Source organism: Pygocentrus nattereri, chromosome 18, assembly GCF_015220715.1.
Source record: "Pygocentrus nattereri isolate fPygNat1 chromosome 18, fPygNat1.pri, whole genome shotgun sequence".
Classification (NCBI taxonomy): Eukaryota; Metazoa; Chordata; class Actinopteri; order Characiformes; family Serrasalmidae; genus Pygocentrus; species Pygocentrus nattereri.
Window position 1 is genome coordinate 24275228 of NC_051228.1, and position 19781 is coordinate 24295008.

A 19781-nucleotide genomic window follows, 5' to 3' on the forward strand; every position below is an offset into this window, starting at 1 on the left:
GCAAGGCCTTCCCTGAAAATGATGTCTGGATGGCAGCATACGTTGTTCCAAAACCTGTATGTACTGTTCAGCATTAATGGGGTCTTCACAGATGAGCACTAATGCACTCCCATATTATGGATGTCAGCTTTTGTCCTCGAAATTCCCAAGCGTGTTGCTATTTTACATTGATTTGCACATCATTCTGGTCTTAATTACATTTTGCACAGCGTCCCAACTTTTGTTTAACAGAGTACTAAAACACACTGGTGAACACATGGTTACATGGTTAAACATTACACATGCTACATTTGAAAACACAATTGTTCAATAAGGCCAATAGTGTGATAAGAATTAGTATACATACTTTGAATTCATTAACACCACCGTGCAGCTTTTAACTTTAATGCTGCTAATGCATTTTAGTTCCACCCCAAAGCCCAGCTCTTCATGAGTAAATCAGACAAATGTGCTCAATCACAATTAACTAAACCAAAAAATTGTGACTATTCATGATTGATTATTTTAGCAATTTGACAGCCCTAATAAAAATCCTCATTAAGCAAATGTGTATGTTAAATTTAGAAAAGTAAGTATACAAAATTATTCCATCTGCTGAAATCTTTTGTGTGAAAAAAAAAAAAATAATAATACATTTTTTAAATAAATCTGAATTTTTTTCCTGTTTAATCAGTTAAAAGTCAAAAGGGCCTATTGTCAAAAATGTGAAGCTTGAACGACCACAAACAGATAAAGTCTAAATACAGAAACTGTCTTGAGTGCTATGAACGGTCATCCACAGAGCTGGAGGCTATGGAAAATAATAGAGACTGTGTTTCTCCTTCAAAAACACATTACAGCCTGTTGTTTACTGCTGCTACGGGACAGTGAGGAAAACAGGAGGGAGGGGGGCAGAGCAAAAGATAGAGAGAAAGAAAAAGCAGGAGTAGGGGGGAGTAAAAGAGAGAAAAGAAAAACAGTTTATGGCAGGGAGAGAAAGAGTGAAAGAGAGAGGGAGAAAGAAAGGGCAATACAGAGAGAGAGAAAGAGAATGTGTGTAAGCAAGAGAAAGAGTGAAAGAGAAAAAAGAAAGACAGAAAGAAAGACTGAACAACAGAAGAGAGTGGGGGAAGGAGAGAGAGAAATAGGGCGATAGAAAGAGAGACTGGGTGGGTGAGAGAGAGAGAAATAGGGCAATAGAAAGAGAGACTAGGTGAGAGAGTGAGAGAGTGAGAGAGAGAGAGGCGTCAGGGTCAGCTCATCTTGCCCTCCCATCTCCGCTTTCCCCGGCGGCCCATTCAGCTCTTCAAATAACCAAACCCACCCATCCAGGGCAGCTCATCCACATGCAACAGCACACTAGCCACGTTTACATGTAGCCTGATAATCCGTTAATAATCCAACTAATAGCTCAATCGGAATAGAATACGTCCATGTAAATACCTCAATTGAAATAGTCTAGTCCAAATGAGGCCATTCGGGAATACAATTTATATCCGATTGAACGAGGTGGGTAAACCTCTAAATAATCCGTTAAATAGAAGAATAATAGCCGTGTAAACGCCTGAATCTGATTACATTCCAAACGGAAGGTGTAGAACGTTCTGCGCATGTGCGTCGCGTCACAGCGAAAGGTTTATAAGATTCAACAATGGTGGGAGCAGAAACTGGTCTGCAGAGGAGACAAAGTTTATGCTTTCAGCTTTAAAAGACGGCGGTGGGACGGACGTCTAGCTTGTGTGTCTCAGAACACGTCTTCCTTTATAAGTATATGTGAATTACATTTTTCTGAGTCTGACATCAGTTTAAAGCAATTAAAATCGCAAACGCACCCACTGGAAACTCATCTCATGCCAACTGGACATCATGTGATCTTCGCTGTCATGGTAACGTTTACCCTAAGCGCTACTCCACGCATGCGCATCATTTTGCCTCGGATTACTTGTAGTGGGCATGTAAATGAAGATTTTCATCAGACTGTTGAATAAAGTGAGCATATAAACACCTCAGTCTGAGTCTTCATTTGGATTGGCAAAAATCTTTGCATGTAAACATAGCCACTGATTACTGCCAGCCTCCCACCACACCCCCCCCAAGCACCCGCCCAAAAACACAGACACACACACAGACACACACACAGACACACACTCACATTTCAACTGAACCAAACGGTACGAGGAGGGTTTGGAAAATAACGCTCACAGTTCTCTTCATAATTAAACAAACAAGGGCCTCATAATAAACTAAGGAGCAACATCCAGAACAGTGTTCAGAGCAGCAGTCATCACCGTACAGACAGTTCAGTGTCTAACAGCTCTGTCGCTTAATTAAAGGCTTCAGTAATCGACCTACCCAAGCCCCACCCACAAACACATATTTTCAAAGTTACTGTTGCGAGTTTAGACAAGCTTTACAGAAAGCTTTTGCAATCATTTCAGAATCATCTACAGCTCTGTTGATCATTCTGGACACATCTAACATTTCTTACCCTGTTTTTTTTTTTTTTTTTTTTTACAGATTCTTATTAAAGAGCCCATGTATTTAATTTTGTTTTCAATTCCACCATTACATCGTCCTCTCTTTATCCCCTTAGAATAGAACCCTTTGAGGCTATATGTAACTGAGCTCTGTTCTGATTGGCTGTCCTGTATGATGCCTTGTTCAAAAAGTAGTCCAGACCAAAACACTCCTTATAATTTCAGAGTGAAAGGCTGGGACTGCTGTAGGCTGAATATATGTGTATATATGCTAATGTGTTTTTTTGTGATATTACAGAAACCAGTACATTAAAATTGGGCTGTTTTTGCAGCTTAGTTTCCATATACATACTCTATGGACCAAGGAAGGAACAGTGTGTTTTGAAACTATAAACAATATTTACATCCTATATAAAGTGAGGAAAGTTACATTTTCTATAAAATACAGGGCCCGTTAACTATTTGTCACCTGTGAAGTTTCATAGGACTGGCATTATAACAGAATCGTTTTATACATTTATCTGCAATAAAACGTTGTGTTGCTGAAGATATTGATTCCAAACTTCTTATACTCATGAAAACATTATCATGCTCTTAACTTACAAACATAACTCGATTTCTTTGCTTTTCATAAGCCCTGCGATGGACTCACGACCTGTCCAGGGTGTATCCTGCCTTCCGCCTGATGACCGCTAGGATAGGCTCCAATGTAAATGTAGGGCATGACAGGGTTAACCATACCTGTGGAAGGAGTAGAATTGCTCATGGTAGTACGGCCACACGTGAACGCAGAAGCGGGAGGCTCTTCAGATGCCCACTAGAACACAGAAAACAAAGAGAGTGACCATTATGCCATGGAGCTGCTGCTGTTTTCCACTGCTAATAGCTAAAAAACCTAGTTAGGCTACGGCTTATATTCACAGCCAGTGACATATCTAGAACTTTCAAAACACTTCAATGCATCAGCACTGACCAGAAAGCAAGTTTCTGGTTTCTCCTGTGCGGGTTAAAGAAACATTTCACAAAAAAATGCTCATGCTAACAATGGACGACAGCTATGAGGAACCAATTAGAGCTTGAAATGTATGTTTTGTTTTTATCTAGCACCCTGGAGTCACCCACTCAGCACCTAGGTCCACAAGGTCCACGTTCATGAGAAAAAGGGACATAAACAATGAATCGATTCAGGAGGGGGCAATTTAGCGCAGCCAAATGACTTTACTTTGCTTATTTCATTAATATGTTCAATACATTCTGCATTAAACAGGCGTAGATTTACAACTCACCACATTAAAACCACATGGCATGCTGCATGGAAAGTTTCTCTAGGCCAGGAGTTCGCAACACTTTTTATACAATTCATGACAACCACTACATTCCCAGGCTAAATTCAGGCTTGGACCAAAATGCCAGGCCTTAGCACTATATTTTATATATTATTATATTTATTATATATATTTATATTATTTTACTATATTATTATATATTATTTATTATTATATAAAGGAATATAAACAATGAATCATCATCATTGCAGCCAATTATAAATCATGCAACTTAATAAATACCAAAAAGAGTCCTAAAATATCCCATTTGCAGCCACCCTCTTTAAAGAGATGGTTCTTCAAGGGTTCTTCAGTAAAGAAAATTGTTCTATGTAGAACCATGAACACTCAAAGAAATCATACAATCAAGAAGAGAAATGTCTGGCTGACTTGCACTGAAAATGTAAACATATCTAGCCAGCTATGAGGGACCACCATGACCCTCTTTACATAATGCTAACTAACCATCAGTGCTAGTCATTCATGGCCAACATGGCATCCATCCCAAGCGTGAGCTCATGAGTGCCCTGTCTTTACAGCTACCTGAAATGGTTACTGTAGCTTTAATATTTGTTGGTGTAAACTGTGGTCATCTACAATCTATTTGTACTGTCTAATCAGTTCACATGAAGAGGAAATGTAAAAGTAATTCAGCATGAAATGCAATCCTTCCTTTAGCGTTTGGAAAAATGAATAATTCTACGCTTAAAATCAGCTTAATAGAAAAGTCCATGGACCACCAGAGAGAGGGTGGGCAAAACCGATAATGTGTGATGTATCTCATTAAAGAACTGTTTTAAGCGTTTTTGCAGAGCATTAACTCCTCGAAGAGAGCGGCTTACGGGCATACAGATGCAGCCATTAACGGCAAATCATTCAGAAGGTGTGCACTACAAGATGGCTGGCACACGATGGCCACAGTAAGCAAAACGCAGAGGAGAAGGTTACACGTCCATGTTTCTAGAGAGAAGATTTCATGAAGCAACTTCCTTCCACTGTCTCTAATATTAGAAAGGGCTTTTTAGCCCCACAGAGAAAGCGGAAAGAAGGACGTTAATGGTAAAGAGAAATGGATGATGACCTCGCCGGTAAACATTTGTTGTATTCAGACAATGAGCACAAGCTGAGAGGCTCTTCAGTGCATTTGATGTGGAGCAGACAGCAAAACATTAAACATTACTTACAACAGAAGCCAATGGGCAGATGCTTTGGGCAATAGGAAGGTTTTTCACATTATCTGCATTACAGACAGACATATTCCTGCATTTACAGAGCAGCAAGACCATTCCCTCAAAACATGACTACAACAAAAGCCAGATGTTACAGCACCTGCCCACCAACGTCTACCATAAAAACAGTTTTATTGATAGAACTATAGTTTTTAGTACTACACATATAGAAATGTGATGAAATTACTGTCTGTGCTGGTCAACCATAAGCTACAGATACAGCAGACAGAGATCAGGCTGAAAAAAGCCAGACTCTTCATTTAACATCATGGCCTATGAAGCCATCTAATTCTACAGACAAAAGCCAATAAACAAATATTCAATGCATTTAAGATGTAGAGCAAATTACAGTAGCAGCATTTGCACATCTAAAAGCCATCGTCTCTTTGAGCTATTGTTAAGAAACCTGAAGGCATAAACAATGCAGCCTATTTAAATATTTAAAGCCAAGCTATACTGAACAAAGCTTTTCAGTCCAATGAAAGACTTTTCAGTAGGAAAGGAAAAAAAAAACTACATGTAAATTATTCTCTGTGATAACGACACGAGCAGTGAGCTCGACCAAAACAAAGAGGATTGATATCAGAAAAAGTGGAAAAAACAAGCAAACAAATCAACAACGTCACAAACGAATCATGCAAAGAGAGTGGATGGGCTGCAGTGGTGCAGAATCAGGTCTCCGTTTGGATTTCTCAAGGTTCAGCACGAGGCATAGAGAGAGCTTATGAGTCACGAAACGAGACAGCTGGTGCTCCTTATTAATGTCAGGCCTAAAACAGCAGCGTTATTACTATGCATGGTGGCACTTGACAACAGGCACATGCAGTAGGTGAGGCGGCCAGGGCAGGGGATGGGGAGCAGAGGCCAGGCCTTCTGTCTCATAACTATGGACACGGCTTGATGTAAGAAAGATCATCCCACTATTTTTCTTATACATTATACTTCATTAAAATATTTAATTAAAAAAAGTGAGAACAATACAATTTTTTTCATGATATGGGCCACTTAAAGAAATAGTTTGGCAAAAAAAATCTAATTTCAGTACTCTTTAAGCCAAATGTAGTTAATGAGGTATGACGTACATGGTGCCTGAAGTTTGCTTCTGTAGTTTTGCACTGGAACTATGAGGTTAATGTGGCTAACAAGCAATAGAATCTTATGTACACCAATTAGTATGTGAGATGCACACTCTCCTCAAAAACACATCAAGTCTTTCCAATAGACTTATAGGCTTATATGATTTTAATAAGTTAAAACTTAGAAAAAATAAGTTAACACTAACTCTGTAAAATAAATGGCTTATAGGCACTGAGGTTAGGTTCAATTCAGTATGAATAGCAGTTGTGCACTACAATTAGCAGAAGTTTGTTCTCTGTAAATGGATATGATTGACCTACACTCTAAAAACTGCTTGTTTTTTTTGGTAACCAAATGCTGGGTTTTGCCTGCTAGCTCACTGAGTTGGGTTATTTCCAAAGTGCTGGGTAGTTTTGGGGTAATTTGGCTACTGGGTTGGGGTCTTTTGCTGAATTACTTACACTGTGCTGGGTAGTTTTGGGTAGTTTTAGCCATTGCGATAGTGTCTGGATCACTAACATCCCAGGTAACAGGCAATTTTCCCCACTCAGTGCAAAAATATGCAGATTACAAAAGAAACTAGAAAAGCCCATATCATGGAAAATCAATCTTTTTTTAATGAATTTCTATCTTATTATATGTAAGAAGAAAGTATAATACAAGAAATGTAAGACATTAGCCCTTTAAACAGAGTTTAAAGTCAGGCAAAAGCAGAGTCAGGGCTGACAAATCTTACTATAAGTAAAAAGTACAAAGTTTTAAGTACAGCAGAAAAAAGATGTTTTAGATGAGTGAAATCTGTAATAGTAACCTAATTTAATCGATAACAGCCCAGACACCAAGCATATATCAGTCCGCTGGTTTGAACAGGTCGGCACCCACTGACTGCCACTGCTAGTCCACCCTCGGACCACCCAGGTTATTGTCCTGCAAATATCCTCAAAGAGATTTGAAATGCACAGACATTTATTTTAGGGAAAAAAAAGAGTAATAATTGGACTTCTGTCTAATATTCTGTGTAACCACTAGGGGACTGCCCAGAAAACGCTGAGCAAAACGACAGCAGAGCGCCAGCTTACCATTAGCGGGCCAACAGTGGATCACTGTCCTCTTGCTATCAGGAAGTAACCTAATTTATCCTGTTTATCATTTGCGACATTTGTGACAGGATTAGCATCAGCTTGCTACCGTAAGCTAACAGTTTTAAAGAGTGTATTTTCACTCAAAAAAAAACATGTAAACTGATTAATCTTTTGTGTAAGACTGTAATTAGCAAAATGTGGACAAAATTCAGGCTTCAATGTCCTGCTTTTAGTGTTTTCAGCTATGCTACACAGTTTTGTCCATTTTATAGGCACCAGAAACGACATAAGCAAGTCTGAGGTTACTGAACAGCTTAAGTGGTCTAAAGCAAGTGAGTGATGATTTAGTTTGCATAATGCTATCTGGTGAAGTATAAGCTTCCCTTTCTAGCTTGCAGCTAAAGAAGCAAACTTTGGCCTTCCAACATGTCTTACCTGATCGCATCACACTTACACTTCAATGTGATGCTGAAGCCGCTCCCCCTTCCCCACCCATTCTGCTCCTTCGTCACCAAGCGAGAGCAGAGGGCTTATCTGCTGCTTTTTTTTCAGAAGATATTCAAATCAGCCCGGGTGGCATATGAATATGCAAAAAGAAAGAAAAAAAAAAGCCATCCGCAGATCGGATCTCTTTACCCTTTCCAGTTAAGCCCTTTTCTGATGCCATTGACATTTCCTTTCACGAGTGAAAAACGCATAGAGCGCAGGGATCCTGGGCTGACCCGCGCTGCTCTGAGGGTAATGAAAACGCACACACTGTCCTCATGGTAACCAGTGTCTCTCTAAACATCCTCCCAGAAGGACAGAGAGGGTCGCACATTTGAGGCTACAGCAAATGCCCCCCTCCTACAGTGGCATTAACGCTAACGACGGTGGCGAGGGCCAGCCATGCCCTTCTCTCCCCCCTCCATCATCACCAACATCATCAAGTGGTTTTAATTAGAGAGAGAGAGAGAGAGAGAGAGAGAGAGAGAGAGAGAGAGAGAGAGAGAGAGAGAGAGAGAGAGAGAGAGAGAGAGAGAGAGAGAGAGAGAGAGAGGCCAAATTGCAATTAAACGTGCAGTTCTTTCATCAGCTTGGGTTTCTGTAAGGAAACTGGAGCGTTACTTATTAGAGAAGCATCCAGGTCCCCCTTCACCATGCTGGACTGATGCTACCCCAACCTCAAGATTCTGGTTAAAAGGGAATTTGCAGATTTCTCAAGATATCAGTATAGTTTAACTACTGAAAAGTAAACAGGGTCATTCAGAATGGTTTGAAGTGAAATGCTTCACTGTATAGAAACTTATCAACTGAGATTTCTTTACAGTGGTGGTGATGGGAACCAGGGGTCATTTTATTTACTATCCATTATTCACTATCAGTGAATGAATCTGCACAAGTTTATTTGTGCTCTGTGGAAACTACTTATCTTCGCAACACCCTGCATGTACACCTTCACCATGAACATATTTATTATAATAAATAAATAAAGAAAGAAAGAAAGAAACACTTTAGGCCAAAACTTTCTCTCAGAACTATAGTACAATAATGTCTACCCATCAGACAATGGGTTTGTGACCATTTCACATATTTAATAACTTTTTGTGAGGAAGCTTTTAGAGGTATTAAATGCTAAATGCTTCAAACGTCTGGTTCTCATCACCGCCACTGTGGACAAATCTGACTAAGTTTCTCTAGAACGATGCATCTGACATTAAACCTGTTCAACTGAGCTCATTTATATCTTGAAGATTTATTTATGAAGAAATTTTCACAATTCTGTGGAAATCCCCTTTTAGGTCTGTTTACTAGCCCACTATGTCATAAAGCAGGATTTCTCTGTTAAAGAATTACTACAGCAATCTAATTTCTTCCACTGGCTCTTTTAACTATTTGTGCAATTCAAGCGAACATTGATGCACAAATAATTCATCAACCAACCAATCAGCAGACAGAGATGAGGTTTAGTATAAGGATCAGTATTCCTTAAATCACGTAACCATTTCCCAAGAAAATACACTGGACATATAAAATGCTGGAGCACGATTAAAAAAATCATTTCAAACGGTATTGATTTCAGTTATCACTGACTGATTACTAGAAGCTAATGCTAACTGGCTGCACTATCACGGAGAGAGAACGATGGAGGCGAGGGTGTCACTCAGTCGCCAAGCAACGCAATAGGGTGACAGATAATCCAATAGCAAAGCGATGGTGTACGCTTCCCATCGCTCCCATAAAGGCGAGGCATTCAGCCGTGCTGCATGACCTGTAGATGGAGAAGATGAGGTGATGGCCTTTACACAGCAATCAGGCACATCCTTCACCTCAGACTGGCTGGACACAGAGGGTGAAAAAATGCATTGATCCATCATAATGTGTCAATGGAACTAATTACAATTCATTATAAACTATATTATAAAATATATTTGTAATATTATAAAAATATCTGGCTACTTTCAAAGACAAAACATTGATGTATTGCCTTTTTTTTTTAAGCTATGCACCACTACTGTGTGAACACCTGCCCTTCCAATCACATCTGTGTAGTTTAAAAAAATCTCCTGAATCAGACCAAAATAATCAAACAAATTAAATCATAGTGAAATTTTAGATTATAATGCACTGCATAAAATCACAACAGAGCAGAATCATTGGTCAGACATTTGATCACACTACTGCTGGACACAGCTGTGCCACAACAAAAAGTAACAAATAGATTAAAAAAAGTTAAAAGTACTATGACCTGGGTTATTTTTTTAAAGGGGATTTTGACCAATTTTTCAAAACCTCAGAATAATTTAATTATTGAGATGTAACCAAAGCTATTCAGAGTGGTTTAATGTGAAATATTTGATAGGGCCCCTCCCACAAAGTATATCGCTGCTCTCGGAAGAAATCCTTGTATCTCCAAAATAGTAACTTTACAGGAGAAGGAAAAAAACGTATTTCACTTTCAATGTAAGTCAATGGAACCAGAATTTTTCCCATGTCATTTTGGGTAATTTCTTTTAGGCCATTCATCATAAAATTTACAAACAATGTAAAGAGTAACAGATACTTTCAAATTATGTCAAAAACTGAAAAAGGCCAAAAATGGAGATACAAGGTTTTCTTCCGACAGCAACAAAATGTAACCTGTTTTGCCAGTTTTAGGGACATTAAACGCTACAGATGTCTAGCTCATATCCCCACCACTGTCAACATTTCTGACTCAGAAAGGTTTTTCTCAGCTGAGCTTTTCTGATTAAACCCCTCTGAATGACTTTGTTAAGAATGCTATAACCACTGAATCATGCAGAATTGTTTGCAAAATCTGTGGAATTTCCATTTAAGGATCATTCCAAGATGAGATAGTAGTCTCTTCTGAGGTGCTAAGATGTTGTGTTGAAAATATAATAAAAATACAGAGAGCGCGAGAGAGAGAGCGCGAGAGAGAGAGAGAGAGAGAGCGCGAGAGAGAGCGCGAGAGAGAGAGAGAGCGCGAGAGAGAGAGAGAGAGAGCGAGAGAGAGAGAGAGCGAGAGAGAGAGAGAGAGAGAGAGAGAGAGAGAGAGAGAGAGAGAGGGTAGAGGTAGTTCACACAACAATTGAGTCTTGTGTCAGAGTCAAATTATGCCTAAAGAAATAAAACAGACAAGCTGCTCCCACCTGTTGCTCTCTCTCTCTTTTTTGTGTAATTCTGCCCTCATCTCTGATAAGTCTGTTAAGAGCCCTTCATGAGAAAATTACATTACACAATAGAGAGCAGAAGAAAAATGAACAAGGCTTTAAATTCAGTTAATAACAATAATATCGTTTCATACTTTGGCTGGAGGATGTTCTTTAATTAACACCAGGCGAGAAAATGTAATCAGGTGGTCAGAGATGCCAAAGCTAATAACATCAATCTGCAGTTTTCACTGTTCATTAATCTCAAGGCCATATTGCCTGAGGTGCTTGAACAGCTTTTTAAGGTGAGACGGAGCTTAGCAGTACTATGCTAAGTATTATACAACATAGCCACAGGAAACAAATTACACCAGGACATTATTCTATTTTTGCACATTCTATTTTTCTCCCCTTTTATGTTTTGTCTAATTATAAACATTAGTGTGATTTTACAAACCAAAAACAGTTCATTTTAATTTTTCCAGCCTCTTTTTTCAAACAGGGTGTTTTGTTTCTGTCCCCTTCAGCCTTAAATAAATGTTCATATTGGTCAACTTCACAAAAAGACACATTCACTGACTTAAGAAGGCCTACAGACTAGAGTATGCTTGACATCTCTTTATGAAATAAACTTTGTTAATTAATAAGACAAACACCAGTTTGCCTCCATAAGATCTCTTCAAACTGCTCAAATCTATGTTTTAAATGTAAACAGGAAAGAGGTACACATGTGCACCATTTTGGTCATGTAACAACTGGATCCATTGCAAACTTGAAAATATAGAGGTCTCACCTAGTCTTTTCTCCTGCTTTGTTCCTATTACATATGGAACTAAAGTACTGCATGGTTGTAGGTAAATGTGCTCATGGCTATGACATCACAACCATGATGAAATCAAACCAAGCTGCTTTTGCAGCCTCCATATATAGTCTGTATGCAACATGGAGTGTACAGTTTAAACCTTTCAGGAAGTTTACATACTACATCAAACCCAAAACACAAGGGAAAAAGCAGTTTTCCATGATAAGGGCCCTTTAAGGACGGCGAAGAACGCAACCAAGGTGCTGTTAAGCCACTGCTGGAGGCTACTGCATATCATCTACAAGCCTGACTGTACAAGGGCTTAATCCTATAGACAGTGTGGTGCTGATTTAATGAAGGAAAAGAAAATATCCATGGAAACATATCACAGGACGCCATGTTGTTTCTAAATAGGGTACTGGCTGGATTCTAGTGGATACTGCGACAGTGACACAAGTAACCTCCTGGTGATATATTTCCCAAGTGCTGCAACCCTGAGTGCCGCAAACATACCAGAGGCCTAATGACACACTCAGCCCAAGACTTGATTCATGATACTTTGGCTTCATGATTCGATATTCTCGTTTTTGAACAAGACAAAAGATGACTTTATCCATAATACTGCAAAACCTGCCAAGGAGACTGAAGCCAGGAGGGTGGGGTGGAGCAGTGTGGAGTATGACATGAATGTGCTGGACTGGTTTATTGACTGTCAAAGACTGTGGTAAGTGGTAAACAAGGGCTTAAATGGTTATAAAAACTGTTTGATACAAAAAAAAAAAAAAACTCTGGCTGATACAACAAAAATGTATTTGTCCACGGGTGCTCAAACTTTTGCTAACAACTATAATCATTTACAAGATAAACCATGCCTTACAGCTCCGAAACCATATAGAGGTGAAGTTTTTCAACCAGTAAATGCCAATCAGTGAAGCTTAGTACGTTTTAACCGGGACAAAGAACATCGCTTTTACCACAATAATACATTTGTATGGAATAAGTATCAGAAATTAAAGGCACTTACTGAGCAGCTAGATTAGACACAGTTAGTGTCGGTATTGGCAGACATATGAGGATCATCTGTGCATCGCTAAATATGACTGCCAGTTCTCAATCATCATATTTCTTAAACTGAAATAAACAGCAGAATGTCAGTATTAAACAACAGAAACACTGTAGCACTGGGGGCCGTGCTTTCTTTGTGGTTTTGGTTTCTGTTTAGGACATGTTATTTTTCTTACTTTTCACTGGTTCTCTTCATACATTTTTTTGTGTGTAATATTCCTATATTATCTTCCTTTTAGGTGAGGTTTGGGTGCATTTTACATGTTTTTTCATGTTTACATTCACCAGTTCAGACAGTACTGCTGCCTGATAGTTAAACAAGGGTTCCTCTTAATCTGCTCAACTGCCAAAGGTTTCACCATTTCATCAGGAAATCACAAGTTCGAATCCTGATGCTGCAACCTTTCACTTTCATATTTACCAAACTTGCATATCACTCATGGTAGTTACAGATCATAAGCCTAACAACTAACAACTGAACAATAACTCTAGGAGTCAAGAGTTCAAAGAAACAAAACCCAGTAGTCTTTCTGAGCTTTCCTGACCTACCCACAGAGAGCAATGCCTGAGATTGAGGTTCATGACCAACTAAAGCCATATGCAAGCTTGCGGCTCATAACAGTTACAAATACCTATATGAGCTGACCAGTGCAAGGGAAAAAAAAAACTCCTGCCTGGAAAGACACAAATATTGTCAAACTGACAGCTAAAAAAATCAATGCGAGAAGCCTGAAGCCATTCAGCTTCCCGGTTATTACTACTGTGTGTTGCTGGGTCGAATTGCCTGTTTACCGCGGCATTGTCAGACCATAAGGTTTTTTCCATCAAGTGAAATTGAAAAGTGAATCTGTGTGGCAGCATGTGCTCTTTGTCAGTGCGGAAGCAAAGCAGGGTCTGGATGCTTGCCAGGCAGAAGAGATCTTTTAGCCTTATCTGCCTCCTCGTGGGTCTCCTCATCTGAGAGAATAAAAACAAAGTCGGGCTGAGAGACGTTATTGCCTGGCCGCCCCTGGGTCAAAGGTTAAGGCTGGAGATGAAGGCCGCTCCTGCAGAGAGATCAACAGCCCAACAAACCAAAAATCTCCCTCCCCGTCTAGCTGTTATGCAATGTGCAAAACAATGCCTGGGCCATCCGATGTTTTCTAATGCCTTGTTTTCGTTTGCCCTCGTCGCTCATACCAAAGTTATTGGATCCAAATATCAGGCAGCGTGCTGGGGCAGGTTTAGAAAGCACCTCTTCTCACATCTGACTGAGCAAAGACACCACAGGGTGTCAAAGCCAAATATCTGGATGATGAGGTCCTAACAGATTGCGCAGTATAATTTAAAAGAAAAGACGTCATAAAAGTTGACAGCTTCAACCGCAAGGCCCATCATGTGTTTTGCACCCTGAGATGAAGATGCATTTTCAAGCTGATCCAGGACCAGCTGCATCTACCCAATTCTGAACATGACCATAATACAAATATTTACAACTGGTCTCAGATCAGCAGAAATGTGCACTCTCTCATTCTGTATCACACATACCTTTATTTTGCACTTTCGTAACTACATTTACGAAACATACAGTGCCTCCAAGTAGTATTCAACCCCCTGCAGATATTGCAGGTTTATACATTTGGAGTTAACTTAGCATTGTGAACTTTGGACAGTAGATGGGTCTAGACATGTGAAATGCACTGCAGCAAAACAGTATGTTACTCATCTGTTCATTAATTTAAAAAAAAAAGATGACTATAAAAGCCCCTCTCCAATCAAGTGAACAGCACTCATACATGGTCAACATGGGAAAGACTAAGGAGCATTCCAAGGCCATCAGAGACAACCATCTGGAGGGTCACAAGGCTGACAAGGAGTACAAAACCCTTTCCAAGGAGTGGGGCCTACCTGTCTCCAACATTGGGAGCATCATCCAGAAGAGGAATGCTTATGGAACTACTGTTAACCTTCCACAGCCTGGACAGCCTTTCAAAGTTTCTTCCCGTGCCGAGGCCAGGCTTCTCCAAACATTCAAGGCTGACGCAAGGACAACAAAGAGGGAGTTCCGGGAAGATCTCATAGCAGTGAGGACATTGGTTTCAATAAATACCATAAGTAACATACTCCACCGCAACGGTCTCCGCTCCAGGCAAGTCCGTAAGGTACCTTTACTTTCAAAGCATCATTTCAAGGCCCAGCTTAAGTTTGCTCATGATCACTTGGAGGACTCTGAGGCAGACTGGGTCAAGGTTCTCTGGTCTGATGAGACCAAGATCAAGGTCTTTGGTGCCAAACACACCCAGGGCGTTTGGCGAGAGGATGGCACTGCATACCATCCCTACAGTCAAGCATGGTGGTGGCAGCATCATGCTCTGGGGCTACTTCTCAGCGAAGGGGCCTGACCATCTGGTCCGCATCCAAGGGAAGATGGATAGCACACTCTAGCTGGAGATTTTGGCCAAAAACCTCTGCTGCGCCATCAAAGATCTTAAGATGGGTTATCATTTCATCTTCCAACAGGACAACAACCCCAAGCACACGGCCAAGAAAACCAATGCCTGGTTTAAGAGGGAAAAGATCAAGGTGTTGCAGTGGCCTAGTCAGTCTCCTGACCTTAACCTAATTGAAAACTTGCAAACGGAGCTCAAGATCAAAGTCCACAAGAGATGCCCAAAGAACCTAGACAACTTGGAGAAGATCTACATGGAGGAGTGATTACTACAGAGACCAGTGCGGCCTGATCAGGTCTTATAAAAACTTATTAATAGCTGTAATTGCAAACAAGGGTTATTCCACAAAATATTAAACTTAGTGATTGAATAATAATTTGTCCAAATTTTTACATTTAAAATGTATTATAATCTAATTGAGCAACTTATATTTTTTGGTTTGTAATATTTAGGCATCTGTTAATAAATGCTACTCTTGTTCAAAGTTTAAAGGCTCTAACTTATTTGCAACTTGTTGAATTTGCAAAATCTGCAGGGGGTTGAATACTTGGAGGCACTGTAAATATTGCGTGATAAACTGTGAATTTACTTGGAGGCACTGTAAATATTACGTGCTAAATAACCCATAGCAGTTGCTGAAAAATTCATAGTGGTACCAAACAAGTAACCAAATCTTAGCAGCTTCCAAATACTACGTAGCACTTACCAAATAAATTATAGTACTTACCTACTAAACTACAGTCAGTATTGAATAATTAATAGTGGTGGTCCAATAATTCATAATAATCACTCACTTTCATAACTAAAAAACATACCTAACAGATACTGAATAACCCATAGCAGTTACTGAAGAAATCATAGTAGTAAGGTAGCAACTTATAACAGTAAATGAACAATTCATAGATACCTTATCAGTTACTGAATAAATTGTAGGAGTTACTGAATAATTTCTATATACACTTGACTAATGAATAACTCATAGCAGTTACCCAAAAACTCAAAATAGTTACAGAATAATTTATAGCAGTAGCCAAGTCACAGTAGTTACCAAATACTTCATAACACTGAACAAATCAATCTTAGTAGTTTCCTAATAAATTATAGTTATTACTGATTTAATTATAGTGGTTGCCCAACAACTCATGGAAGGTACTCAACACTTAATCAGTTATTAAAAATTTACAGGAATAACCAAATACTTTATATAGTCCCTTGACTACTGAAAAATCACAGTAGCTACTAAATACTTTTTTAGCAGTTATCAAATAAGTAAGTTCTTTATTGAATAGTTCATAGCAGTTTCAAAATAATTAGTAGTAGTAGTTATTCAGTAATGCATAGCAGTTGCAGAATAATTTTGCAGCAGTTATGGATTAACTCATAGTACTGTATTCATATGTACTGCATAAGTCCTTGTATTTACAGCATAATCCGTAGCTGTCACTACATACCGAATAACGTAGTCTTATTTAGTTTACTAAAAAATGTATATCAGTTACTGAATAATTAACACAGAATACCTCATAAAAGTTACCAAAGAAACTGCAGTCATTATTCAAGATGCTACATTTCTAATTCATAGTAGTTACTGAGAAATTCCTAGAAGTAATTTATAATATATAGTAATTAATAATATTTAGCTAATTATTTACAGACATCAGAAAATCTATATAAGTTACTAAAAATGTAATATTAGTAAGTGACTGATCAGCATTTACAGACTATTTTACAGTAGTTTCAGATTAATAACTAATAAGACTGCAGTTTAAGGGGGATGATAAATGTTATGGCATCAAATACTGTTAGAAACAGTTAAGAGTCCAAAACATGTCCATATTAAAAACAGTATTTGCTACAACAGAATTATTCTTCATCTTAAGCATGAAATCTAGTAATTAGTTCATTTCCACATCTGTCCTTCGTCTCTGATGAACCATGCTCTGTTGTTGTTACTGTTGTGTGAACATGTGTTTATCCTGTCGTAAAGTTCCTCTTTACCCTCATCTCTTGCTTGTTTTCTCCAGCTTGCCTGTAACATGGCTGGCATTGTTTTTCTCTTAATTAGCCCTGGAATGTATCCACACAATGATAATAAAGAGCAATAAACCGGCTTTGCAGATGAGGTCATTTGGGTCTGTTTTTATGATTTGAAAGAGAAAATTAAAAGGAAGATTCACGCCATTCCCAAGGCTACAGCCGGGTCCCATCTGACTTGCAAATAGATGTTCTGGCTCCAAGGCTAATAAAAAAGGGCTGGTTTAAAAAGGAAAAATCAATTGATAGTCATAGTTCGGACGAGGCAGATATTCTTCATTAATCAAGTAAGCAGCCATGTCCCATACAGCCACCTGTTAGTGTGGGTCCAGCATACGCTTGGGTTACTCCTGCTTTACACTGTTCTGTTGTTAAGCAGAGAGATACTGGACTGTCACATATTCAAACCAGACTGGAGATGAGCCAGTGTGCACAGGGACTTCCTTTCACTAACAGATGGAGTCAACAGAGCAACAAAGCACATAAAGAGCTCCGTAAGGCTGAAGCAATCTATGGTTCAATTACAGCAGTAAATTCAGACTTGCACACATGGATTAGTCTATAATACACTGGGAACAAAAGGAATGCATTAAATGTAATTGATTAAAATGTGTACACTGCTTCCATGTAAATAAAATATATGACAACACATTCATTTTTATGTAACACTTATTCAATTCATTATTATGAATGTTATGATATCAAGCTTCAGATAATTTTCTATGCTCACATATTTTGTGCCTATTAAACAAACATCAAAAAATTCTAAATGATGTCTGACCAAATGCAAGATGACTACAAATAGTAAAAATTCTCATACTTAACACCACAGCTACTAAAAAAAACAAACAAGTGGGCGATGTTGCCAAACAAAAAACATCACAATACCACAAGGATAGGGATGCACTGATATGGAAATCCTGGACCGATGCCGATATATGATATTTTTATACATATCTTCCAATATTTAACATCACTGCAACACCCTACTGACCACCCCACTGCAAAAAAACAGAATAAGATAAACAGACAGAAACACCCTTCAACACTCATTTTCAGTGGTTAAAACGAATCAAACTGAAGAAACTACCGATGCCAGCTGTTCCACCTGTTACACGTCACAAACTATGAAAACAAGAGCGAGCAAAACAAAGCCAGACTGAGCAAATATGAAAAACAGCACTCATTCAAAACTACATAAAAACTCACTGTACCTGCAGCACATCGGCAGCATGTCAGATGAACTGTCAGGATAAAATGAGAGACAGAACAGAACGGACAGAAGAGAGAGCGAGAGAGACAGAGGGAGCAGGGAAAGAGGTAGTAAGGGGATGAGAGTGAGAGAGAGACAGACAGAGTGAAAGAGAGGAAGAAAAAGAGAGAGAGAAAAACGTGTTTAGGACCAAGAGTGAGAGTGAGAGAGAGCGAGCGAGAGAGAGCGAGCGAGCGAGCGAGAGAGAGAGAGAGAGAGAGCGAGAGAGAGAGAAGTGAGAGGAGACAAGCAGACAGCAACAAGGGAGGGAGGAGAGTGAGGAGAGAGAGAGGGTGGGAGGAGAGTGAGAGAGGGGGAAGTTGGGAGGAGAGTGAGAGAGAGGGAGGGTGGGAGGAGAGTGAGAGAGGGAGGGAGGTAAGGGGGAGAGAAAGGGGGAGGAAAGAGAGAGGGAGGAGGAGAAAGGGACAGAGAGAGAGAGAGAGTGTGCACATATAACTGCTGGTCTCAGTGTGATTGTAAAGCTGAACACAGGGTGTTGAAGGTAGAAATGAAGAGGGAGAAAGGAAGAAAAGAGCTGGTGGGCGAGAACAAATTAACTGAAAACAAACAAGGTAAAAAAGGTAACCACACACTGCTGAGAGAGCGAGAGGGAGAACGAGACCAAGAGCGAGAGAGAGATGAAGTGCAAGAGGGAGAGAGATAGAAAAGATAGATGGAGAGAAAGAGATGGGGAGAGAGAAGGGAAGATCAAATGGGAGGGAGACTGCAAGGAGAGAAAAAAGAGAGACAGAGAGGGATGGAGGACGCAGGAAGATAAGGGAGAGAGATGGAGAAAGAAAGTAAGAGATGCGAGAGATAGAGATAGAGAGAGAGAGAGAGAGAGAGAGAGAGAGAGAGAGAGAGAGAGAGAGAGAGAGAGAGAGAGAGAGAGAGAGATAAAGGGAGAGGGAGAGAAAGAAAGGGGGGCAAGAGAGAATGCAACAGGTTGATAAGTAATCTCCCTAGAAACAGAGCAGTGTGGTACACAGGGGAAACAGCTGTTCAATAAGCGTGAGCCGTCACACTGACTGTGTGTGTGTGTGTGTGTGTGTGTGTGTGTGTGTGTGTGTGTGTGTGTGTGTGTGTGTGTGCGCGCGCCACTCTATTGTCTGTGATATCTATTATTGAGGCTGTCCCCCTTCATCAGTAACCGGATACGACTGGACAAACACAGCCAGCAGCTCACTCACTCCAATTAAAGCAGCACTGCTGACAGTAGGACAACGCTAACAGAAGCTAAGGCAAGGATAAGTAAATTAGCACTGCACATCACTGTAGATGATCATACGCTGTTCTATTTGGCGGAATCAACTGTTAAGTTAATCACATTTTAAATATTTATATACAATTATTAGAAAGACATTCTGGAAAATAAATGTGTATGCAAGACATAGAAAA

General features: G+C 39.5%; 1 protein-coding gene across 3 annotated transcripts in view; it reads right to left on the minus strand.

Annotated features, from left to right (window-relative positions):
- Window positions 1–19781, minus strand: part of ptbp3 (polypyrimidine tract binding protein 3) — a 94408-nt gene that overhangs the window by 52839 nt on the left and 21788 nt on the right. For 2 of the 3 annotated variants that reach the window (XM_017708203.2, XM_037547379.1), the window contains exon 2: window positions 3198–3273. In XM_017708203.2, the coding sequence (XP_017563692.1) occupies window positions 3198–3222 (25 nt within the window). In that variant the 5' untranslated portion in view covers window positions 3223–3273. Of the gene's footprint in view, window positions 1–3197; window positions 3274–18345; window positions 18499–19781 lie in introns of those variants that run through there. The other variant, XM_017708204.2, reaches the window with a different exon arrangement.